General features: G+C 67.2%; 2 protein-coding genes across 5 annotated transcripts; one reads left to right on the forward strand and one right to left on the reverse strand.

Annotated features, from left to right (window-relative positions):
* The first annotated feature begins 5,419 nt into the window (after positions 1–5,419).
* On the forward strand, positions 5,420–19,119 carry CPLX2 (complexin 2). Of its 4 annotated transcripts, XM_040573804.1 has the most exons (5): positions 5,420–5,552; positions 9,840–9,938; positions 16,728–16,835; positions 17,304–17,479; positions 17,624–19,119. In XM_040573804.1, exons 3-5 carry the CDS (start codon positions 16,805–16,807, stop codon positions 17,819–17,821), a joined length of 405 nt encoding a protein of 134 aa, XP_040429738.1. In that variant the 5' UTR covers positions 5,420–5,552; positions 9,840–9,938; positions 16,728–16,804; the 3' UTR covers positions 17,822–19,119. The 4 variants fall into 4 exon arrangements, with proteins under 4 accessions (XP_040429738.1, XP_040429741.1, XP_040429740.1 ...); XM_040573807.1 differs by lacking the exon at positions 9,840–9,938 and having other exon boundaries at positions 5,444–5,553; positions 16,724–16,835; XM_040573806.1 differs by lacking the exon at positions 9,840–9,938 and having other exon boundaries at positions 5,473–5,552.
* A 1,122-nt stretch (positions 19,120–20,241) lies between these two features.
* THOC3 (THO complex 3) lies at positions 20,242–23,988 on the reverse strand. The gene is made up of 6 exons (XM_040573802.1): positions 23,785–23,988; positions 23,120–23,276; positions 22,049–22,253; positions 21,537–21,698; positions 21,347–21,447; positions 20,242–21,024 (listed from the first exon to the last, which is right to left on the reverse strand). The coding sequence occupies exons 1-6, from the start codon at positions 23,965–23,967 to the stop codon at positions 20,861–20,863; spliced, it is 972 nt and encodes a 323-aa protein (XP_040429736.1). The 5' UTR covers positions 23,968–23,988; the 3' UTR covers positions 20,242–20,860.
* Positions 23,989–24,010: the final 22 nt, after the last annotated feature.

Raw genomic sequence — 24,010 nt, forward strand, 5'->3', positions numbered from 1 at the left:
CTGAGCTCCCCGTGGGTCCTGCACAGCACCAGGAAGCCCTATGGGACAGGGCGGCATGAGGTTATAGGGTGTCCCCTCACCTCTGGTGGGTGCTGCCCGGATGACAGCCCCACAGCTGGTCCCTCTGCGGGCAAACCGGGATGCAGGCGCAGCCACCAGCCCGTGCACAAAGCCCAGCTCAGCTCCACGGCACGGATCCAGCCACACCAAACCTCCCCTCTGCCCCTAACCCAGGGCCGGCGGCACCAGCGCTCAGCCCCTTTAAATCCCTGCGCTCGCAGAACGCGCTGGGACGCCGTACGGGGAAAAATAAGGCAGAGAAATGATTTTCTTCTCGCTGGAAAGCTTGGAGAGCTGCCCGCTCCTCGGCAGCGCCTTGCCAGCCCTCCCACGCACCGCGCGGTGAAGGACTGCAGGGGCCAGCATGGGCCGGGGAGGCCGGGGGGCTGCGGGGGGCCCGTCCGGGCCGGGGGTCCCTTCCCTCCATCTGTCCCCTTCTCCGGGGCCATTCCCCATCCCTGCCATCCCTGCAGGGGCCCTGGGCTGAGACCTGCTCGCGAGGAAGCTCACTGCCCTAAAAAAACTAAAACTCACCCCAAATCCCTGCCGGACTTACCAGGCTGGGCCCACAAGGAGTTGCAAAGTGGGGCCAAAGAAATGCAGGGGCTGGGGGGCTGGTTGGGCAGGGAGGGAAGCCCCGAGCACCCCCCAAGGTCACTCTCCCCCTCCGCCTTCACGTCAGGATGGGTTTCTTCATTACTTACCCAAGCTGTAAATTGTCTAATTTGGAGCACACCATTTATCCCTGATGTGCACTTGAGCAGCCAGATTTTGTTTTCAGGTGTGTAATTAATTTTTTTTAATGTGATTTCTCTCCTAGGAAACCGCAAACAAAGAGCTCTGGCTTTCGGGGCCAGGCTGCTGGGGTGAGCGGCGGGGCAGGGCGCGGGCAGGCGAGAGCAGAGGCCGGATCCTGCAGGGTGCGAGGGGCTGGGGCTCTGCACCCACTGCCCGGCTTTTTAAAGCTGCATCCTTCAGATCCTCATCACAGCAGGATGGAGAAGCCTTGCCCTCCTCTTTTTTGGGGCTCAGAGGTTTTCCAAGCGCTGGCCACGCTGGATAACACCAAAATCCAGGCTCTGCAGGGGCAGGACCGTCTCTGCCCCGCTGCCACCCACCAGCACCCGGCCTCCCCCGTCACTGCCACGCACCCCTGGCAGCAGCGAGCGGAAGCAACAACTGCTCTCCCTGCTCCCGACTCAGTCTGCTGGGAATTACCATTTTTATTAAAATCTACCATGTCCTTGGCTGCGGGGAATGTGATTTGCTCCTGGAATGAGATTACAGAGCTTCCCGAGGAGCTGGTATCGGCCTCGGCGACTTCTGCCCTCGCGGCACGTCGCCATGCCCGGCTGCGTGCGGGTGGACGGGGACGCTGCTCCGAGCCCGAGCCGCTGTGTCCCTCTCTCGCGGGTGGTTTTCTGGATGAAAGGAGGTGAAAATCCCTTCGCTTTGCTGGGCAGGGCCAGGCAGGGGGCTCTGCGGGGGCAGCGCGTCGGGGCTGGCCTTGTGCAGGTCCGGGGCATGAGTGCAGTCTTGGGGAGCAGGACTGGGGGCAGAGCAGCTCCGAGGGTGCCCCCTCCATGCAGGGGACACCTTGTGCTGCTGCTGGCACGTGTTCCCTCACCGTCCCACTGGCAGCAGCCGCCTGCAGGAAAAGGTCACTGCTGCGTCCCCTGGGGATGAGGATGCCATGGGCCTGACACCTTGGGGGGTTTCTGCTCATTCATTTCTCTGCTGTGACCCCCCAAGAGTGGTCCCCAGGCCGTGGGAGGGGGCTGAGCGCTCTGTGCCCACCCCATTTATTTCCCTTTGTGCTGGGGAACTGGCTCCCAAGGAGCTGCTTAGGATTCGGAGCAGGTGCCCGCGCTGTTTCAGGGCAAAAAACTCTCGAGTTTGGCTTCACAAACACATCGATCTTCTGTAGCCTGCCATAAAGGGCGGCATCTCCGCACCCACCTGCCAAAACCGGTTAACAGCAGAGGGTCCCAGCACTGTAGGGCCAGGCTCGGCTCTCCCAAACCCCCGAACACTCGGCCACTTTCTCCCCAGCACCTTCTCCCACAAGGCTTGGGCCGCGCCGAACTCATCTGCCTAACGGGCAGAGCTGATTTATCTGCCTTCCCTCTCCTGATAAGGGCCTGGCTGCACGCTCGCCGGCCTGAGGAGATAATACTTAAATAGCTTCTTTTCTTACACTTCACGTGGGGATTATTACGCCTGTCTTGAGTCCCCCCTTGCTGCCAGCACGGGGAACAATCCATCGCAGCGCATCGCCAGCGCGCAGGGCAGCACCGCGGGCTGTCCCCTCCCACGTCCAGCCGTGGAGCTGAGCACCCCCTGCACCGCCCGCACAGCACCAACGCTGCCACCAAGGTGAACCCCCCCCCCCCCCCGCGGGAGCACGTTTCCTGCACTTTGCTCCAAAGTGTTTGCTTAGGAGCGGCTGCAGCTGCCCCGGAGCCCAGCTGCGTGCTGCGGGAAGGAGCCACGTCCCCTGCCAGGGACTGGTGTTGGCCCCGCATCGCTGTCCCCGTGGTCGTGGGAGAGCCACCAGCTCCCCGATGCCCAACTGCCATGCTCCAGCGTGCAATTTTGGAGCTGAGGGTCCGGTATAGATAAAGGCAAAGTGGGAGCCCCACCCCGGACAGCACCTGGCCAGCTTCTCCTGCTAGGAGGAATGGCAAGGCCAGTGGCTCCCCTTAGCAGGGTGAAGGCTGGGGAGACAAACGACTATTGATCGCCCTGCGAGTTCAGCAGCGAGGCTCACACGGCCCGCGCCTGCGATCGATAGTGCCGGAGAGGTGCTGGGGCTCACTGGGGGTTCTGCTTCTGCCTGGGGTGTGGGGATGAAGCCCGCCCCCTGGCAGCACCCAGCACAGCCCTGCGGGGTGCAGCCCCCACCGTGCAGCCCCCCCAGGCTCCCCGTTTCCAACCTGAGGAGGAGAGCAGCGATGTGCACTCAGGCACGGCAGGGGAGAGCGGGCAAAGCAGCCATCCCATTGCCAGAGCTCCCACCCTGGTGGCACAGAGACAGCCCCAGGGACCCTCTGCCAAGGGACCCGGTGGGCAGCCCATCCTTGGGAGCTCAGCCCCTGCCCTGGCTCCCCACAGGCCCCTTCTCGTCCCCACGCACAAAGGTCCCTGGTGGCAGCGAGATTTCCAGCCTGCTCACCATCCTCAGGGCCAGCTGCCCTGCCACCCGCAGGACATCCAGCCTTGGTCAAATGGCAGGAATGGGGTGAAAAGACGAGATTTTCATCCTGCCAGGGGAGGATGTGGGCAGAGAAGGCAGGACTACACTTCCCAGAGTGCTCCTGGCACTGCCTGCTGCCCGGGGAAAGGCTAAGGGACCCAGCCACCAGCTCCTCCCTGCTCCTAAATTATTCCGATTATTATTTATTTGTGGTTTTTCTGCACTTAACTGCCTGCCTCGTCCACTTAATCGGGGGATTATTGCCCTACCTGCCCGTCCGCCAGAGCCCAACTCATTACTGGGGCTTATTTATTAGCAGAGAGGCAGCAGCAGCACACCCTGCGGCTCCCTCTCCTCCGGCGCAGGCAGCTGGAGGCGATGGAGGGAAGCGAGCTGGGGCCACGGCAGGGCCACCGACAGCGACAGGGCCACCAGCAGCGAGCACGGCCACGGTTCTAATGGGAAGGTGTCACAGCAGCCTCCTCCCGTGGCTCATGGCAGCCCAGGCCGCGGGACACCGCCGCTCTTGGCAAAGCGCAGGGGAAACAGCGAGAGCCTGGCTGAGCCTTCAAAGTGCTGGGGAAAGGTCAGAGGCACGGCGCTGTCCTTCTGCTTGCAGGGAGGGACGTGGGCTCCTCAGCATGGAGGTGGCAGCTGAGTGGCAGCCGTGTGGCAGGGTGACAACGGCAGGTCACCAGAGCCCACAGTGGCAAGCAGGGGGGACGGTGCCCCCAAACCCGGGAGCAGCCGCAGCACCCCCGGTCCTTATTCCGACTGCTGCTCCCATCTGCAGGCAGGAGCATCGGGGAGGAACGTGGGACGGAGCACACGAGCCTGCCTATCGAGCACGTTGATAAATAAAACATGGGGGGAGGCAATCAGAGCTGCCCGCTCGGCCGCGGGCTGCGCGGGGGGGATCCGCAGCTGCACCTCCCCAGCCATCAGGCCCGCGGCCCCAGCGCTGCTCAGCTGTTTGCAGCCGCGTTTTGCAGCCTCAGCACCGGGGGGGATTGATTTATTCATCAGCCGCTCCATCCTGCACCAGCCCTGCGTGCTGGGCAGGAGCAGCGCCACGAGCTGCGGGTGATGTGACGAGCGGCACGCAAGGCGGCAGGGCTGGCGGACCCCATGGGTGGCTTCTGGCTGGCCTGCCACCCCCTGCCACCGTGCCAGGGGGACAAGGGACATGCTGGGGAGGGAAACGAGAGCATCGCACTGCCTCGGGGCTGCAGGGTGTTAAAGCAGCTCCATCCCGGACCCCCTTCCAGGATGGAGAAGTGGGAACCCCTTTTTCAGATGATCAGCGACACTGAGGGACAAACCTATTGCAGGGGCAAAGAGCAAAAAAGGGACAGAAAGTCCCTGTCCCCTGCCCCTCCACTCCCTCTGCTCCCCTCGGCCCTGCTCAGACCACTCCATCTCCCTCGAGCTTGGTTTTTGGACACCCCCCAGCACTTTGCACACTGGGCCGAGGCACCCGGCACCCCCAGGCTCAGAGGACCCCGCGTCTCCGGGTGGCACCCGCGCAGCCCCACGGCCAGCGATGGGCTTCAACCCCACGGGAGGGGGAATGGCCGAGCCGGGGGGGGAGAGAAGTGCTGGGCCCTGGGGACGGGATGGATACGGGGGGGATTACTGCTGGGGGGGCGACAGGTCGGGAGGGATGGGCAGGTAGCGGGGTGGCCAGGAACTGGGGGTACCGGGGTCGTGGCCGGGTACGGGGGGGGACTGCAGGGGGCAATTGTAGGGAGCGGGGACGTGGGCAGGTGGCGGCAGGGAGGGATGCGCAGCGGGGGCGATGCCTGGGCACCGGGGACACACACACACACACACAGACAGACACACAGACACCCCCCCCACACACAGAGACACACACACACACACAGACACACACACACACAGACACACACACAGACACACAGACACCCCCCCCACACACAGAGACACACACACACACACAGACACACACACCACACACACACAGACACCCCCCCCCCCCACACACACACACAGACACCCCCCCCCCCCCCCCCCACACACACACACACACGGCCGGGTACCGTAGAGGACCCGCCACCAGCGGGAGCTGCCGGCGGGGGCGCGGGGCGGGCCGGGGGCGGGCACGGAGCCGGCCCCGCCCGGGAGGCCGTGCGGCGGAGGGGGAGGCAGCAGCGGGGCTCCCCCCCCCCCCCACCCCGGACCGCTCCGGCTCCCGCCTCCCTTCCGGCGGCGGCTCCTTCCCTGCGCCGGGGGCGGACGGGGCGGACCGGAGCCGCGCCGAGCCGAGCCGAGCCAGGTGGGTGCGGGGCCGGCACCGGGCACCGGGAGCAGGCAGCCGGGGGCGGGCCCCGCCGTGCCGCAGAGCCCGGGGAGGGGGGGGGGGGGGGGGAAACGGGGACGGGGACGGAGACGGGGACGGGGATGGGGCCGGGGACCGGCCCGCCGAGCCTCCCGGGGCCGCCGGCTTATGTAACGGGGCGGCGGCCGCGGGGCTGCGGCATGCGGGCTGCGGGGCGGGCTGCGGCTGCGGGAGGCAGCGCTCAGCTGGCCCCCCCACACACACACCTTTTTCCCCGGCTGCCCCCCTTCTGCATCCCATCCCCTCCCTTCCCTCCGCCCCGCAGGTCGGGCTGGGGGCCGGGGAAGGGCTGTGTGCCCCCCCCCCCCCGCCATCACACGGGGATGTGGCTCACGGGGGCCCCGCAGAGCGGGGCTGCGGGCAGGGAGAGGCGACCCGCACCCTCTGCCACCCTCTGCTTGTCCCCGGGGGCAGCTCCCGGTACCCTGCTGGGCTCTCCCCACGCCTCCCCATCCCCTTCTCTCTCCCGGGGACTCACAGCCACTCGTGGGCCACCGCTGCCGCACGGCAGCTCCGGTCCCCGGGGTGCCATCCGTCCCCTCTCCCCGCCGCAGCACCCCTCCGGCGTCCCAGCACCCCCAAGCTCCATCCCCGTCCCCCTGCCGCGTCCCCGGGGCTGCGGCACGCAGGGCAGGTGGCTGCCGGGACCCGGGCCTGGCAGCGCGCGGCGGCAGTGCCACCCGCATGGCAGGAGCGTGACCGGGTGGCCGCTGCCCCCAGGCAGGCGGTGCGGGGAGTGGGAGCAGCGAAGCGGGGCTGGCACCTTCGCTTCGGACAGGGCTCGTGGCTCGGGGCTTCCCTGCGAGCCTACGGACACCGGGGAGAGCTCTGCCGGGGCAGTCCGGCCCAGGAAAATGTCTCGAAGTCTCCCTTGGCTGTGGGCTGAGCGTTTGTTTCTTCGATTGCTTCTCGCGTGCTAACATTAGTATTGAAATGACCCCAAGCAGGCAGAGCTATTAACACCTCGCAGCGCCCGGAGGATGGCTGCGGTTCGCACCTTGGCTCATCCCTGGCTTTCCGCAGCCGCCTGCTGCCAGGCACAGCCCACCGGGCCCGCTGCTGCTCCTCGGGAGCCGTGCGGGGAGCGGAGGGGCCGTGCGCCGAATTTCCCATCACCATTTTAGCACCGGCGCCGAGTCCCAGCAGAGGTCAGGTCCCCGCCGGCTGGCTGCGGAGGAACCACCCGGTGTTCACCAGGAGCGTGGCCCCGCTCCAATCCCACCGCTGGGCACCTGCCTACCCCAGCTGGTGGCAGGCAACGTGGCACCGGCCCTACCACAGGGACCCTGCTGTCCCCGAGGCTGTCCAGGCACGGGACCGCACGAGCTCCTCCTGCCCGCGGCCTCCGTGTGTTCCCGGGCAGACCTTCCCGTTTGTTCCTACGCCAGCATTATCCCCGAGTTTAACCGATCCCTCTCCCTCCCCGGTGTTTACTCGCCGGGTGTATTTATAGAGAGCAATCAGGCCTGCTCAGCCCGGGTAAACAAGCCGTGCTCCTGCGGGCTGCTCTCGCCTCAGCGCTCCTGCTGCTCGTCCCCGGAGCTTTCCCCTCCGCCTCTCCCAGCTCCACGGAGGCCCAGACCTCGTGCCCGACCTGGGCTCTCCGGGCTGTGCCACCCAGCCCCGGTCTCCCCGTCCGTCCCCAGGAGCCGCCGTCACCCTGCCCGTGCCGTTGTGTGCCGCAGGTGCCTGCTCCTCCTGCCGCCAGCGGGTGCAGCGGCTCCGGCCCTGCCCAGCTGCTGCGGAAACGCTCAGGAACATTTTTCATCTCAGCCCTGCCCCTGAGCCCAGCAGCGGTGGGATCCAGGCCTGCCCTGGCGCATGGACAGATGTGCAGGAAGCACTGAGTTTTTTAAGGCTGAAGGTTTGGGTTTGAGGCACGCAGGGTGGCTCAGGGGCAGGGCACAACGTGACACCTGAGCGCTCTTGTCCCCACGTGGCAGGCAGGATGGGTGCTGCTGCCCTAATCCTGCCCTGACAATATTTCCCCCGAGCACAGAGGCTCTGTGCCTCCCCCCAACACCCAGTGCCTGGACACGAAGCTGCTGCCGGCCCCGAGCAGGTCTCCAGGGCATCTCCTGACACAGAAGAAACGCTTTGAGATGTGGCCCCGCGTTTCCCACCCCACGCACCCACTTCTTCCCGTCCCCAGCCCACCCCCGGGTGCCTCAGACACCGCGGTAGCTGGACGAGCTGAGCTCTGAAAGCGGGGCGCTGAGAGCAGGAGGTGCCAAACAGAGGGGCTGGGGACTCGCCAACGGCCTCATCTCAGGCCTCAGCTTCACCCTGGGGGCTGCCTGTGGGCAGACCCTTGGCTGGGTAAAAGCAGCCCCACCAGCACCCACCACTCGCCCCGCTCTGCTCTTCCCTTCCTCTGCCTCGCCTCTGCCTTTGGCTGAGGTCGGCGTCTGGACAGACAGACAGACAGACAGCCTGAGCTGCTGCAGTTCTCCCCGTGAGCCGCCCAGGTGAGAGGCAGCTCTGTGCTCCTGGCAGGCTCTGCTGGTTGCAAAGGCAGGACATAAATAAATAAATACGTAAACAAACAAACCCCGCACTGCTCTGGCCCAAAAAAGCAGTGCCCTGCAGGAACCCGACCGGCACAGCCCCCAGCAGCCCCCCCAGGACCCTCTGCATCTCCTCGGGCCCCCACGCGGGGAGTTCCCCCCCTCTGAACACGCTGTGGGGTTTCAGCAAAGGACAGCAGCTGATTTACACCCCAGGATGTGGCCGGCACAGCAGGGACTGATCCTGTCCCATCTCAGCTCCTCTCCCTGGTGCTGAGCTGCCTGAAAACCCAGCCATCCCCAGTCCCCGTCCTCAGGGTGGCCCTGCAGCCTGTCCTACCCTGCTCTGAACCTTCCCACATCCCGCAGGAGGCAGCGCCTGCCCCCAGCAAAGGTCACCTTCACGCTGCCGCCGAGCCCTTTCCAGGCTGAGCTCTCGGCGCCGCGTTTCCCGGGGAAGCAGCTGCATTTCGGGGGTCTCCACGGGGGTCCCAATGGGGTGCGAGGGCCTGGATGCCCGCACGGTGCCCTGTCCCCAAACCCAGTGCTGCACCTGGGGGCTTGGGGTGTCCCCTGCCCCTGGGGCTGGGACCCACTTCCCTGCTCCCCAGTGCAGGAGAGCGTTTAATCTCTTTTTAAATAGAAGGCAGGCGTTACCCCCGGCAGCCCCCGTCCCCCGGTGTTGCTGTCTGAGTGTGTTTTCCCCCGGCTCCCCTGGGCGTTTGTCTACAATTTGCCCTGGAAATTCCCCAGGGCTGAGGAAAGGAGCTGGCTCTAAGTGAGGATAAATACGTGACTTCCCCAGGAACCTGCTCCCTAAATCATGCAGCCCATGCTGTGCCCGTGATGGGCACCGGGGTGGCACCAGCTGCTCTGTGGGGACAGGACACAGTGCCACCCCGAGACAGTGGTGGGGTGCCCGGGTGTCTGCATGGCCCCGTCCCAAGCAGCGTCCCCCTGGGAGCATCCCCTGAGCCTCCCCAGCCTGACAGGGGCATCTCAAGGACATTTGGGGCAGGGACAAGAAAAATCCCAGGCAGAAGCTTCCCGAAGTTCAGCCGAAGTTGGGAGCTGGAGGAGGGAAAGGCTTCCTCAGCCCGCAGCCTTTGTTAAGGGCTTTTGTTTGCCTGCTTGTTTTAACTCGCCATTACCTTCTCCAAAGAAGAAATTCATCATCTGAAAGCCAAGGAATGCAGAGTTAATGCGAAATTTTAAAACCCTCAAAGAGTCAGAGCCCGCTAAATAATTAATGCAGGCATCCAAATTGCCGGGTGTCTGCAGAGAGAGCGGAGCCCTCGGCCAGGAGCCCTCGGCCAGCAGCGGTGCTGGCGTCCTTGGTCCGAGAGGAGCGAAGCCCCCGAGGGGCCGCCACCTCCTGGTGGCTGCTGCCCTCCCGTGTCCCCGCTGGGCTCCCCCCTTGGTGGGCCCTGGCAGCACGTCGCTCCCGTCCTCGGAGCTTGGGGTGCGAGGGGTTGGGGGGGGGTCCAAAAAACAGGCAGTGGGCTGCGCTCTCCATCACCCGTGGATGAAGACAGCAGCGCCGTCCTCATCCTCCTCCTCCGGGGGATGAAGGAACCCACCGCCAGCCCTCGTATGCCTGTGCTCCGGCCGACTTGGTGGCCTCGGCCACGCTCCATCCTGCGCTGTGTGGGGTGTCCTGTGCTCAGTGGGGTGCCTCCTCCAGCACTGATCCTCTCGCCGCCGGTGTCTCCCGCAGGCCCCGCTCTCCCTGCGATGCCCACCCGCCCCCGCGAGGCCCTCGCCGCGCTGCGTTAGGTGCCGAAGCCCGCGGACGCCCGGCGCTGCACGCACCAAGGTAGGCAGCGCGGCCCCGCTGCGGGCTCAGCACCGCGGGGCTCAGGCCTGGCGAGACCCCAGCGGGGGCAGCAGCTCTGGGGCGGACGTGGGGCACGGTCCCGCCTTGGGACCCTGGCGGGTGACGGTGGTTGTGGAGCTGGTGTGGGGAACGGGGTTTTTTTTTTTCCTTTTTTTTTTTTCTTCCCCCTTTTTTTTTTTTTCTCTGAAAGCCCCCAGATGGGAAAGGTAGGAGCCAAACCCCGCTGGAAGCAGCCAAGAATGATTTTCTGGCCAGAGCCCCAGCAGCTCTTGGAGCGGCGCCGTGCCCATCCAGCGTCACACCGCAGCGGAAACCCCAAGCGCAGGCGGGCTGGGGGCGGCTTCGCCCTCGCCCTCCCCTCCGAGCTGTCCCCCAGCACAGGGGTCTCACCCTCCCCGTCCCCTGATCCAGGCTCATCCCGCTCCCACCGAGCCGCAGCTTGGCTGGAGCCCCGACACCCAGATGTCCCCCCCCCGCCACCGCGGAGCCCCCCACCGTGCCGCCATCTGCTGCCGGCGGAGGACGGGGTGTCCCCGGCGCTGTGACCCTCGGTGGCTCTGGGGCATCTCAGCTCCCAAACCTGCCCTCTGTGGGGCCGCCCCCCCAGGGAGGAAGGTGCTCGCCCTCCTTTGTAGGTGCTCCCATCCCAGCACGGAGCCCAGGAGAGGGGCTGGGGGGGCCCAGGCATCTGCTCCCCACCAGCCCCGGCCACCTCCACCATCACTGGCCCTGGATGTCCCCTGCCACGGCAAAGGGATGGAAATAGGGGACGTGCACAGCCTGGCTCCTTCCTCAAGGGCGATCGCTGGGGCTGTCGGGGCAGGGAGCGCCGGGGAGGCACTGTGGGGGCTCGGAGCGGGCTTTTGTTGGCTGCCTGCGTGGTGCCGGGTGTGTTGCGCCCAGCTCTGCTCCGCGCTGGCCCCTGCAGAGCTGTGCGGGTGTGCGTGCCTGCCATAAATATTGATGGGGTGGACTCGGAGCAAGTGTGCCTTTCTGTACGGCGTTCGGGATGTAAATGCGCCGAGTACCTGCTGTGTGGGCTGGGGAAAGCCGTGTAGGTGCCGGCACCGAGGCTGAATGCACGGGGGCTTTACGGGGGAGGTAGAATTCGCCCTGCTGGAGGTGGGAAGGGGCTGGGGGAATAACCCCGGGGGTCCCAAAGCTGCTGGGCGAAGCGGCCGTACCTGCAGCAAGCCCTAAACCTTCCGCCAGGGACTGCAGAGAGCGGTCGCTGCTCCCCCAGCCCGCTTCCCACGCAGCCCAGGCAGGATAAACAGCGAGGGGCTGCAGTGCCTCTGTTTAATAATGCACGGCACAGAGGCACCGGCCGCACGCTGCTCCCGGCAGCCACGGGGACAAGGAGCCGCCGCTGCAGCGTGCGGCTGAGAGGGCCGATCCGGCATCCCCGGTGCTCACAGGGCAGGGGGTGGCTGCAGCGGGGTCGTGTGCCGTGGTGCTGGCAGAGCCATGGGGATGTGGCCACCTCGGGGCCCTGTGGGGGCTCGTGGGGGCCGCCAGCTATGGGAAAGGCTGGGGGAGCCGAGCTCCCCATCACAGCGCGCAGAGCAGGGCGAAGCCGAGGCTCTTGGTCACGCAGTGACTGGAGCTGGGTCCCGGCCCCAGTGGGAAATTCAGCCCCATGCGCGTTTTAGGGCTGCAGTGGGAGCACTTCTCCCCCTCTCCGGCACCTTCCTGTTTGTTTTTTTTTCCCAGCTGTGCCGGAAAAGGCTGGAGGCAGCGGGCTTGGTCCCCTCCTTGCCCCCCAGCTCTTTCTGCCGCAGCCACCCCAGCTGGCACGCCGGCTCGGGACAAACAGGCACACATGCAGCCCTGCAGGCATGGGTGTACGCACAGCTCCTGCTAACAGCCCCCGGGGGGGGGCACACGCGGCCCTAATTGCGTGCGGTGCCACCACCCGGCCCCGCCACCCATCTGCCGCAGCACCTCCCCGCCACCCACGGCCCGGCGCACGCTGCGCCCCGCGGCACGGAGCCGCCAGCACCCAAACCGCTGCCGTGGACGGGCTGGGGGCACCCCGCGCACCCCCGGCCCCACGGGCAGGAAGGAGCCCAGTGCTTGGGGCCAGCCCATCGGCGAGAGCGCTGCGGAGGGGTCGCGGTAGGGGTGCAGCCGGGTCTGGGGTGCTGATGCTGGCGGGGCCGTGCTGGTGGTGCAGGGCAGCAGGGAAAGCTGCGGTGTTGGCCCCGAGCGCGGCGGTGAGCCCGGGTGCCCCCTTGCACATGCACAGTGTCACCGCGGGAAGGACAGCGGGTGGCAGGGGCTGTCCCTGCCCTCTGCGTGCCCTGACCTTGCTCAGGAGGGTCGGCTCCGAGCTGATTCTGCAGCACTCCGGTGCCTGTCCCCATCCCTGTCCCCATCCCTGTCCCTGTCCCCGTCACTGCCCGGTGCCTGTCCCCATCCCTGTCCCCATCCCTGTCCCTGTCCCCGTCACTGCCCGGTGCCAGCCCCAAGGGGGCCAGAGCTGCTCTTCAGAGCTGCAGCTGCTGCCTGTTTTGTGCTGCCTCTTCCCCTTCTCCCCGCTGCTGTTTTTGTTTTGTTTAAGAGGCCGGGTTACGAATTTTAAACAGGCTCCTGAAAAACCCAATTACCTCCAGAAGACAACCTGATAAAAGCTGCCTAAGTGGCACTGTGGAAATCGCCTTGTGCAGCAGCCGAGGGAAAACCGACGTAACAAAGCCTTTGGAAATGGAGTTAACCACTTTTAATCCCTTGGTGCGATGAGGAGGGCCAATAATTATTTTCTGCAGAGATTGGGGGGGGGGGGATAAATAAAATAATTGCCCTGTGCTGCCGAGGGGTTGCAGCAGGCCGGGTTGGTGGCGGTGCAGCAGGGATGGGTGCAGGCATTCAGGCACCCTGGCTCTGCTCAGGAACTCTGTGAGAGCCCGCGGATGCTGTGACCTTGCAGGGTCCCCGTGTAGCTGCAGGGCCTGGGGACGATGCCGGGGCATCGCTGACCCCATATGGTGGCTGATGCAGCAGCAGCCAGCCCCGTGCCCGTTCCCCAGCGGTGGCAGGGAGCAGAGCGAGGTGCTGCTGGCGTCCTGGCACCCGCGCCAGCTCCGTCCCTCCTGCGCTGCCCCCGCGAGCCGGCACGGAGGCGACTTGCAGGACTTGGCAGCACCGAGAGCTTCCTCCTCCATCTGGCCACGGCGCTGTTCCCCCTTCCCTCCCCGTCCCTTCCCTTCCTGCCTCCCCTGGCCAGCACCAAGGAGTCACCGGGCAGCTCACCCAGCACGACACCAGGGACCAGCTGCACCCAAGGATCTCCCCAAACCCGCCACCACCTCCCAGTGCCGCCAGCATCCTGCAAACATCTGCCGGAGCCCGTGGCGTGGGGACGGAGGCGATGCCGCCCCAGCTCCCTTCCCGCGGGGCAGAGCTGGGTGCCCGCCAGCCCGCCGGCTGCGGGTGCGCTGCTGGCACCGGCAGCTGGAGCGCCGGGGCGGTTGGCCGCGGCTGCCGGGAGCCTCGTGCTGCTTCGCCCACCTCCCCCTGCTGCCGGCACCCTGCCTGGGGTCCCACGCTCGGGGACAGCGCCCCGGGCAGCCCACCCGCCACCGAGCCCCGCGGCGTGAAGGATTGGCCCCGCTGGCATGGCCAGAGCTCTTACTGGGACCAGTCCTTGGGCACGCCGGGAGCTACTGGGGGAGGATGCGCTTAATGAGCCGAGGCATCTCCAAAGATTGAAAGACTCAAGGACCCATCCCAGGAACAAAAGGAGGCGTTTGTCAGGCGCTGAGAGACGGGCTCGTTAATTCCTCCTGGCTGTCACACTTATCTGTAATGAATTTGTGCTCCGCTGTATTATTTTTAATACAATAGGAGCGGTGCCGCCCGCCCACCGCCCGGCTGCCGGGAGTGCTGACGTCAGCGCCCGGAGCGGGGCTGCTGCGGGACGGACAGACGGACGGGCGGGTGGACGGACGGACGGGCCAAGTGTGTGCCTGTCCCACCGCCCCCATGCCCGTCCCGCAGCTCGCATCGGGCGCAAGGGCAGGAGGAATTTTTGCATGGAGGTGGAAAAATGAGTTGTCGGTCGGGGTGGGAGGAGGCGGAGGGTTTGGGGCTGGTGGAGGAGTGTGCTGGGGGGGGGGGGGGGGTGTTTTGGGGTGCTGTGAGCAGGGGGTGAACAGGAGGAACGTGTCCTCCGTGCATTATCCCCGTGCTGAGAGCCGTCTGCCCCTGCGGCCACGCGTCGTGGTGCTGAGTGCGCCCGTGGGGGTCCGTCGGTGCCGCGTGCCCCACGCGGGTGCGGGGCTCTGGGCTGCAGCTGTGAGCATCCCCGCAGGGCTGCAGCTCCAGGGCCTCGCCGTTAACCACCAGAGATCCCCGAAGCCGCGCTCGGAGCTCCGCTAATCCGATTCGCAAAGAGCTCGCCTCGTCTCTACCCGCGCACGGCTGGATTCATCGGCAGGCGCCGGCTGCCCCTCTGCGGGGCGTGGGGTGCGCACCCGGCCCGGCGCCTCCGCACCCCGAGCTCCCCTGCAGCCACGTGGGCGTCGGGGCCGCGAGGCCCCCCGCGCGTCCCCGGCACCCCAAAGTCACTGCGTGTCCCCAGCACCCCGAGGCCACTGCGCGTCCCCAGCACCTTGTGCCCTGGCATCCCTCGCCATTCGTAGCTCCCGCAGCCGCCCCGCGCCTCTGCAATTAAACACGGCTGCTCCTGGAGAGCGGCCGAGTTACCGAGGCCCGGGCAGAGGCACGGAGGCTCGTGGGGGCTCACGGAGGCTCGTGGGGGCTCTGATCCCCCGGGACCGGGGGGTCCCGGGGACAAGCAGGGGCTGGGGGTCAGGGTGACGGGTCAGGGTCAGGGTGCCGAAGCGGGGCGGGGGTCTGGGTGCCGCTCGGGGTGTCCGGGGGGGGGGGGGGGGGGGGTCAGCTCCCCGCCACCGCCTCGCTCGGGCCGTTCATTGCGGCGGAGGTGAATCATTGCAGCGGGGTGGGGGGGGGCGGGTGGGGGGGGAGAAGCGGGGCGGCGCTCCCCGGTCCCAGCAGCATTCCCCGGGGGGGGGGGTCCCGCGGTGTGTGTGTTTAGAGGGGGGGGGCCCGGACCCCTCCCGTACCACCCCCGTAGGCGCACACCCGCACTGCCCCGCTGCCGGCGGGGAGCGGAGCGGAGCCGGGGGCGTCTCCCGGGGGGGGGGGGGGGGGGGCAGGCGTGCCGGGGAGGGGGGGGGGGGGGGCGGGATCGGGGCGGGGCGGGGCGGGGCGGCGGCAGCCGAGAGCCGCGGCGGAGCCGGTGAGTGCCGCGCCGCCCGGTGCTGAACGGACAGCGCCGCCGCTGCGGCACCGGGCGGCACCGGGAGGGCCCCGCGCCGCAGCCACCGGGGAGGGGAAGGGTTGGGGAGGGGGAGGTCGCCCCCCCCCCCCGCCCCGAGGGTCCCCGCGCCACCGCTGTCATCCCCTTCCCGCGGCCCCGTCCCGCGTCCGCCGTGTCCCCCCGCCGCGTCACCGCCCGGTGGTGGCTGCATGCCCGGTGTGCCCTCCCGCGGGGGGCCGTCCCCGTGTCCCCGCCTGCGCCCACCCCGTCGGGTGTCGTCGTCCCCCCCCCCCCCCCCCCCGCGGTGTCCCCGCGCCCCGCTCCGTGGTCCCGCTGTCCCGGGCCCCCCCGGTTTCCTTACCCCCCCCCCCCGTCCTCGCCGCTCGGTGTCGCCGCGTCTCCGGTGTCCCCTGAGCCCCCCCGTGGCCGGTACCGCCGCGGAGCCCCGGGCAGAGCAGACCTCCCCCGGTCCCCATCCCCGTCCCCGTCCCCATCCCGGTGCCGTGCGGTTCCCCGGGGCAGGGACCAACAAACTTCTTCGGTACCAGTTGGTGGCCCCCCCCCCCGCTGCCTGCTGCGGGGTCCTGAATTGGGGGGGGGGGGGGGAATCCACGAGGCTGCGGCACCCAGGGGGCACACACGCACACCGCCAACTGCACGCACAGTGCCAGCACTGCCTGCACCCCCAGCACGCACAGGGCACACGCGGGGGGGGACACGCACACATGCATGCCCGCCCCCCCCCCCACGCAGCACCCCCGCAGCCCCCCCCCCCCACGCGCTCACACCCTGCAAGCAGCCTGCAACACCCCCACGCTCACAGCACGGTCTGCAAAGCGCCGTGCCCGCACCCCCCCCCCCCAGGCCGCCCGCACGCCCCCGGCCCCGCACGCACGCACAAACCCGGCCCGCAGCCAACCCCCCCCCCCACCACCACCACCACCCCCGGCGTGCAAACACGCGCAGCAGCACGGCCGCGCGCAGCACACGAGCGCAGCCCGCAAGCCCGTGCGCGCGCACACCCGCCGCCCGGCAGCCCCTACCCGCACAGCTTGCAGAGCCCCGAAGTCGCGCACAAAGCTCGCAAACAGCCTGCACGCCCCCACGCCGCGTGGGCACACGCAGCCTCCGGCCCCACAAATTTGTACACACACACACGCGCGCGCCCGGAACCCCAAAAAGTCACGACCTGCCGGCAGCTGTGACTCCTTCCCTCCGCAGAGCACAGGCATTGCGGCACCGTCCTCGCCAGGCTGGGTCTGTCCCCGCCGTGCACGGGGACACGGTGGTGGCACGGTGGTGGCACGGTGGGTTCCGGTGCTCCCAGGTCCGTGCCACCCACCGAGGGCAGCGCCGCGGTGGGAAGTCCCTCTGGAGCTAAGTCTGCAGGGGTGCGTCCCGCAGCCCAAGGGACTGGCGCGGCGCCGGGGCAGCGGGGACCTCAGGCTCGGTGTCCCCAACGCCACCCCTCTCTCCCTGCCCAGGTGGCCCTGGTCGGCGAGCACGGACGGCAGTGGATGAGCGCTGGGCACCGGCCTAGCCGCACGCGCACACCGGCACCATGGACTTCGTCATGAAGCAAGCGCTGGGCGGTGAGTGGGTGCCGTCCCCCCCCCGGGAGCGACGCCGCGGGGTGACCGCACGCTCAGCGCCCCGGGGAGCGCGGTGCAGGCAGGCGGGGAGGGCCACCGCAGGGGATCGAGCAGCCGCTGGAGTCCTCCGGGGTTCCCGTTCCTGGCGCCGGCAGCGCCCGGCGGGGGATTCCCAGCTCTCCTGCCGCGAGGTGGGATTCCCCGGCGGGTCCCCTGGGTGCCAGCGCCGGAGGAGCTGCAGGCGTCTCCCCGGGCTGGCGCTGAACTAGGGCAGCGCAGGCAGCCCGCGGCGCTCCCGTCCCCGCAGCCTCCAGAGCCCGTCTGCAGCCGGCTCCGGTGGCACTGGGGACGAGGGGGACCCCGGGTTGTCCTTGCAGGCTGGCTCCGTGCCCTGCGTGGCTGTGCAGGGGCTTCGGTAGCCAGCCCCAGGGTCTCGTCCCGCACAGCTGAGGGTCTCGTCCCGCACAGGGGCCACCAAGGACATGGGGAAGATGCTGGGGGGCGAGGAGGAGAAGGACCCCGACGCGCAGAAGAAGGAGGAGGAGAGGCAGGAAGCGCTGCGCCAGCAGGAGGAGGAGCGGAAAGCCAAGCACGCCCGCATGGAGGCCGAGCGGGAGAAAGTCCGGCAGCAGATCCGCGACAAGGTGGGCGCACAGCTCCCTGCCCCGCAGCTCCCTGCCCCGGGGGCTGGCTGGGAGGGGGCCGGGACCGATGGGCAGCGACGGGCACGGGGCGCGGGGCAGGCAGTGCCCGCTCCCTGCCCCGCTCAGGGCCTGTCCCCCCCGCAGTACGGGCTGAAGAAGAAGGAGGAGAAGGAGGCGGAGGAGAAAGCAGCGCTGGAGCAGCCGTGTGAGGGCAGCCTGACGCGCCCCAAGAAAGCGATCCCGGCGGGCTGCGGGGACGAGGAAGAGGAGGAGGAGGAGAGCATCCTGGACACCGTGCTCAAGTACCTGCCCGGCCCGCTGCAGGATATGTTCAAGAAGTAACGGCACCGCCAACCCTGCCGTGGGGTGCTGGGGCACAGGCGCCCTCCTCCCTCCGACTCCTCCATCGGTTCCCTTGGCCCCGGGGGCGTCCCCGTACCCCCTCCCCACCTCCCTCCGCCCCGTCCCCCGACCAGACCAAACACCCGCCCCGTCCCGTCCAGGCAGGGCCCCCCCCCGACCACGTCGTGCCAAAGGGGAGCTTCCCTGGCCGGACAGGGCGATCCGGGACCAAATGCACTGATGTAACCTCGCGGCAGGCTGGGGGCACCCCAGGCCCCACCGGACCCCGGGGCGGCTCCCCGTGCCCCCGGCCCTGCCTCTCTGCCCACGCCGCCTCCGTCCTGCCCTCCCTCCCTCCCACCCGCCTGCCCGCCCGCCGGGGGGCCCGGGCAGGCCTCCGTGCGCCCGCCCTCGTCCCCGGCACTGCCACCCTGCCCCATCCCACCCTGGGCCAAGCCCAAAGCACAAAGCCAGGCGCCCTGCCCGCAGCTCCCCCATCCCCGGTCCCCGGGCACGGGGGTCCCCCGGGGCTGCCCGGTGTGCCCCAGCATCGGGGGGTTGGAGGGGACCCCCCCCCCCCTTCCCCGCATCTCTGGCCCCATAGTTAAAGCCATATCAGTTAGACTGCAATACTTCAGCACCGGGAGGAGCGGGCGCCGCGCTCCGCCGACCGTGTACAAAGGCGCGTGCGGGGCAGGGACCCCCCCCCTGCCTCGTCCCCCCCGCCCCGTCCCCGCTGTCCCCCCACCGCTCGCTCGTCCGCGTCTCGGCCCCGCTGCCCCCCCCCCCCCCCCGCCCCGTTCTCGTATTGGTGTCTGTGTGCCAGGGTGCTCCCCCGTTGCTCCATGCGTCCTCGTGTCCGCTGCTCACGCCTCGACCCCACCCCGAGCCCCGCCGTCCCCGGGGGGCCGCCCGCGGCGCTGAGCCGAGAGCCCCGTGCCCGCGGGCTGCAATAAACCCAGCGCGGGGCTGAGGGCTGCCCCCCACCCCGGCGCTGGACACACACGGGTCCCCCGGGCCTGGGAAGGGACCCCGGGCGAGGCAGCCCGGGTACGTCCCAGGAGCCACCGCTCGCGCCCCGACGGGAGGGACGGGGGGCACGCCACCGCCCCGGCCCGTCCCTTGCCGTGCTGCCACCCCCCCGACCCCCCCGTGCTTCCTCTGCCACAGCCCCCAGCCGCTCGCCCCGGCCCTTGCAGGGAGGCGGAGGGCGGCTCGGGGGCCCCGCAGTCATGCTGTGACCATCCTGCTCGAACTAGTCTTTGACAAACTAATAAAATAAAGGGATTTGTACATTGCTCCGGCCTTCGCTCAGCTGTTACTGCCCTGGCGCCCTGCACCAACATCTCCCATCCCTCCGTGCCCTGTTAGGGCTGAAACCTGGCTGCTCGTCACACTACGGGGTGCCACAGGGCTCATCCCCACCCTGTGCGGCCCCCAAAAGCGCCCAGGCTGGGCCACAGGGGAAGGGAAAGGCCTCCCCGGCTCCCCGAGCCCTGCCCTCAGTCCAGCTGCCTCCCATTCCCTAGCACTCACCCTGAAAGCACCCTCCGTGGGGCTGGGGACAAGGGAAAAGGCTTTGGGGCCCATCCCACAGAGCCCTGGGTATGGCAGGGGGGCTTCAGCCCTTCTCCTGGGCTCTGGGACTCCCCCCCCAGAGTAAGTGGGGACACCCATGGGGTACAAGGGCTCTTTTTCTGGTCGCAGCCTCCTGCCGTTGAGGCTGGAGACACCCCAAGTTCAGCCCCCCAAGGGCAGGAGGCCCTGGGCAGTGGGGTGCCTCGTGCCCCCCCAGCCCCGCAATCCTGACGTGGGCACGGCCCTGGAGGGCTCTGCCTGCAGCCAGCCTCGGCCTCGACCGATTTGCCATCATTTAACAGCAAAGAGCTCAGCTGTTACCCAGGCGCCATCAGCAGAGCAGTCACCTGGAAAAGCCTCTGTCAGGAGGAAATATTAGGCGAGGAAACGATAAAGATCACGCAGGCAAGGTCTCCATCGCAGGCAGGCTGCGCCAGCACCTCCTCACCGTGCCCAGCTGCGACGTGACCCGGCCCGGGGGGGGGAGAGGAAGCCGCTCTGCTCTGCTGGGGGTGCGGGGACGGGGACGTGGGGACAGGCAGGAGCCACCCGCTGCCACCACGGCCCTGCTCCATCCATGGGGGTGCTGCCAGAGCGGAGCGGGGAGGGCAGGGCAGGGGGGTACAGGATGGGGACGGCCCCGCGGCCCTGTCCCCATCCTCTGTGCGGTGTCCCTGGTGCTCCTCGTCGCCAGCGTGGGGGCGCAGCGCCCTCTGGTGCGGCGACAGCACAGGAGGTGGGGACACGGGGATGGGGACGGGGGCAGGGAAGGGGACAGCAGCTCAGCACCTCCCTCTTTCCCCCACTCACCTCCTCCTGCCCCCACAACAGCCACAGGCGCCTTCGTTACGGAAGAGGATTTATCAAAATTATAAAAACAACCACACGTACAAAAAAAAAATGCCCCAGCGGGGGGGAAACATCCCCCAGCCCACGCGTCCCCACCCTCCCCGTGCTGCCCCCCTGCTGTTCCCACGCGGGGAAGAGACGGGGGACGTGTGGGAGGGGAAGGGGCAGGCCGTGCTCCGGGGCTGCCCTCACCCCCGGGCCGCGAGGGTGGAGAGCAGGGGATGGTCACGGAGCTTTTCGCTGCTGGGGAGCTGCGTGCCGCTGCCCTAGAGCAGAGCTCCTGCCTCGGGAGGCTCCTCAGCACTCACGTTCAGTGATTTTCTTTGGCCACTTGCCTTTGGAACAGGCCCTACGTGGCCTGGAGACAAGGTAGCCCTGAGACAGTGAGGGGGGGGGTTCTGCTGGCACCCCCCAGCCTCACCGGCACACAAGCTGCTTTTTACAAATGCTCTCGAGAGCGGCACACGCAGAGCTGGGACAACGCGAGGGCACTGCCGAGCAGGCAAGGAGGGGAGAGACCTCCTCACCCCGTCCTACGCTACCTAAGCACCCTCCCATCCCTGAGAGCAGGGAAGCATCGCCTCCCCGCTGCCCTGCCCCGCTGCCGTTTCCTCAGGAGTCATTGGGGAGCCCAAAGAGCTTGACAGTGCCTGCCTCCCGGCTGCTGTCGTATTTGCCATCTTTGTCGTCACAGGCGAAGGCCAGCAGAGGCCTCTTCGGGTGCCAGGCCACTGTGAAGGTGGGGGACTCGCACTGCACCTCCCAGAGCTTCTCTCCTGCATGGAAAAGGGCCCACGTCAGCCGGGAGAGCCTCCAGCCCTGCGCTGCACGCTGACCCGTGGCGCGCAGCAGAGCCAAGCACCTGCCTCCTCCCTCCCACGCAGGGCAGCGGAGGAACAAACGCTGCTTCAGCGCCTTTTAATCACCTGGTGACAAGGCTCAGACACCACACGCATATCTACAAGGGATTAGCGAGGCAGAGGCTCCCTCTTCTGGCGCTCTGTCGTGCACAGCCAAGCTCCTCCAGTGCCCTCCCAGCTCCACCAGCACTTCCCCATCCGATTCCCTCCGTACTGTTCCCCAAAAGCAAGCCGTTACCTGTCTCCACCTCCGCGATGTCAATGAAGTGATCCTCTGATGCCGACGCCAGCATCTTCCCGTCGTGGCTGAAGCTCAGCGTTCGCACAGGCCAGTCCAGCCTGCAGCGGCAGAGCGAAGCAGACAGTGAGCGATCCCCCCACAGCCACGAGAGAGAGGAGGCAGGGAGCGTCGGGCCAGCACCACCTACCTCGAGAAGCACCTCACACACACCAGCTCGTCCACATCCCAGAGGCTGACGAGCGCATCAGCGCTGCCCGTGGCAAAGTACTTCCCCATGGGATCAAACTTGATGCAGATGCAGTTTGAAGGATGGGCGTTGATGGACTGAATGGGTTTCAGCTCCGGGTAGCTGCAGAGATGAAGGGAGAGGGCAGGAAGCAGTGAGAGAAGGGTAGTGTTTGTGTGTGAGTGTAAGACACGCCGGGACTCTGAGTGAAGCAAAACAGTGCAGGGCGACACCGTTGGTAGCCTCGAGAGCTGGGTGAAGGAGACAAAACCTCTGGGTCACGCACAGGGAGCCCAGCCCAGAAACGGGGCAACCTAATTCCAGCCAAGCTTGTTCCCACCACAGCACCGGGGATCACTGGGGTGGGGGACTTCCCAAAAGCAGCAGAGGGAGTTGCAGACTGCCTTGGATGACAGAAACGCACCAGGGCAGCCAGCCCAGGTACCCGGCCCACCAGTGCCACGGGCACCCACCTGAGGATGTTGATGCAGCCGTTCCCGTTAGTGAGGAAGAACATGTTGTTATCGTTGTTCCAGGAGATCTCGTTCACCTCAAACTTGAACTGTTCCTCAGCTTTGGAGCGATGTGTCTTGGCATCGATGAAGGTGACAACATCATCCTTGTTCCCCACTGCAATGGTCTGCCCATCAGGGCTCCAACAGATGTTGATGTTCTCCCCTAGAGGGGCAGAAAGGCAGCAGATCTCATTTCCACACAACAATCTGCAGGAGCCACAGTGCGTTAAGCAGACAGGCAGCTTTTATTCCTGATCCAAGGCCCCAGTCTGCTCCACTAACTCTGAACCACTCCCAGATGCGAAAGACTGCCAGGTCTGCAGTTTACCTCAAACACCACACAGTAACTGTCCAGCAATACGTGCAATGACTGAAAATTAAACTTAGCAGAACCATAGCTTCAAGCCAACATGACTGCATCACTATCCTTTCTGTTTTACCCACAGCAACCACCAAACGAGATCAAATCAAAGACCCTCTTAACTCAGCGATCTTCAATATCCAGAAAAAGCAGCAGCCAACAATAAATATACATGAACAAGGGTAGGAACAAGGCAGGCTGCAGTTATGCCGCCTTACAACAACATTTACAGCTCTGACAATTGGAAGTCAGAGATTTCCTAGGCCAGAGATGGTATCTAGGTCAATCAACCCATAAATTTGAAGAAACGCTTTCTAAAACCATGTAAACTTTGACTTCCACCTTGTGTCTCTGCTTACATGCCTTCCCCAGTCTCCATCCTTGTAGCCCCCAGACTGCAGAGACGAGCCTGCAGGCCGCTTTAACAGTCAGCTGCATATTTCAGCAGTTCCTCAGTCCTGACACCAGCATAAGCCAGCCCTCGTGGTCACTGCTGCCCCTTACACCAGCTCAAGTTAGATGAGGGCAACGCTAAACCAGAAGCAGCAACAAAGATGCCCTGATTGCCAAAACCAACAAAAGAGGCCAGAGAGCAGCATCGTTGCAGAGGGGTCCCATGCCACGGAGGTGCTGCGGGGCCCAGCAGCCCCCAGAAGGCAAGGACCCACCTTTGGTGTTGACAGTGGCGATGCACTTGGTGGTGCGGACGTCCCAGATGCGGATGGTCTTGTCCCCGGACGCCGTGACGAAGAGGTCGGGGTTGCTGGGGTGCCAGCAGAGCTGATCCACGCTGTCCCCGTGCCCCCGGTAGTTGTTCTCTTTCACCTGGAGGAAGAGGACGGTTATCCAACGGGGGGGAGAGCAAGCCCCGGTCAGGTCAGCCCACCCCCGGGGACTACCGGTTACCGACCCCAGCACCTCCACCACCACTTCAGTCACGGTCCCCGGCCTCCCCTACCAGACCACCGACCGGTACTGGCCCCCTGACCCCAGTACTGGCCCCCACACCCTGGTACCGGCTCCCTGACCCCGGTATCAGCCCCTACACCCCGGTACCGGATCCCATATCCCGGTACCGGCCCCCTGACCCCGGTACCGGCCCCCTGACCCCGGTACCGGCCCCCACACCCCGGTACCGGCTCCCTGACCCCGGTACCGGCCCCCACGCCCCGGTACCTCCCCCGCACGCCCCTGTACCGGCCCCCACGCCCAGGTACCGGCCCCCAGGGTTGCTCCCCCCCCCCAGCTGGGGTCTCTCCGGTGCCTCCCCCCGGCCCCGGCCCCCCGCCCCAGCGGCCGGCCCACGGGCAGCGGCCTCCCCCCGTCCCCTCACCAGCCGGTCCTTCTCGAGCAGGAAGACGCTGGCCGTCTTATCGAAAGACCCGGAGGCCAGGCGGCGGCCGCAGCAGCTCCAGGCCACCGAGTGCACCTTGGCGCCGTGCGCCGGGAACTCGCGGCTCCGCGTGTTGGCTCGGAACAGCTCCTGCATGGCCTGCACGTAGGGCGACACCGCCATGGCGGGGCCGCCGCCGACGCCGCCGGGCCGCCCCCGGCCCGCC

Source organism: Cygnus olor, chromosome 14 (assembly GCF_009769625.2).
Source record: "Cygnus olor isolate bCygOlo1 chromosome 14, bCygOlo1.pri.v2, whole genome shotgun sequence".
NCBI classification, from domain to species: domain Eukaryota; kingdom Metazoa; phylum Chordata; class Aves; order Anseriformes; family Anatidae; genus Cygnus; species Cygnus olor.

Excerpts from the sequence above, each read along its gene's own strand:
- THOC3 (XM_040573802.1), bottom strand. The coding sequence starts at position 23,967 with ATGGCGGTGTCGCCCTACGTGCAGGCCATGCAGGAGCTGTTCCGAGCC. Across the intron at positions 23,277-23,784 it reads TGCTCGAGAAGGACCGGCTG|GTGAAAGAGAACAACTACCG; the intron begins GTGAGGGGACGG and ends CTCTTCCTCCAG. Across the intron at positions 21,448-21,536 it reads TGTGTGAGGTGCTTCTCGAG|GCTGGACTGGCCTGTGCGAA; the intron begins GTAGGTGGTGCT and ends CTGCCGCTGCAG.
- CPLX2 (XM_040573804.1), top strand. The coding sequence starts at position 16,805 with ATGGACTTCGTCATGAAGCAAGCGCTGGGCG. Across the intron at positions 16,836-17,303 it reads CATGAAGCAAGCGCTGGGCG|GGGCCACCAAGGACATGGGG; the intron begins GTGAGTGGGTGC and ends CGTCCCGCACAG. Across the intron at positions 17,480-17,623 it reads GGCAGCAGATCCGCGACAAG|TACGGGCTGAAGAAGAAGGA; the intron begins GTGGGCGCACAG and ends TCCCCCCCGCAG.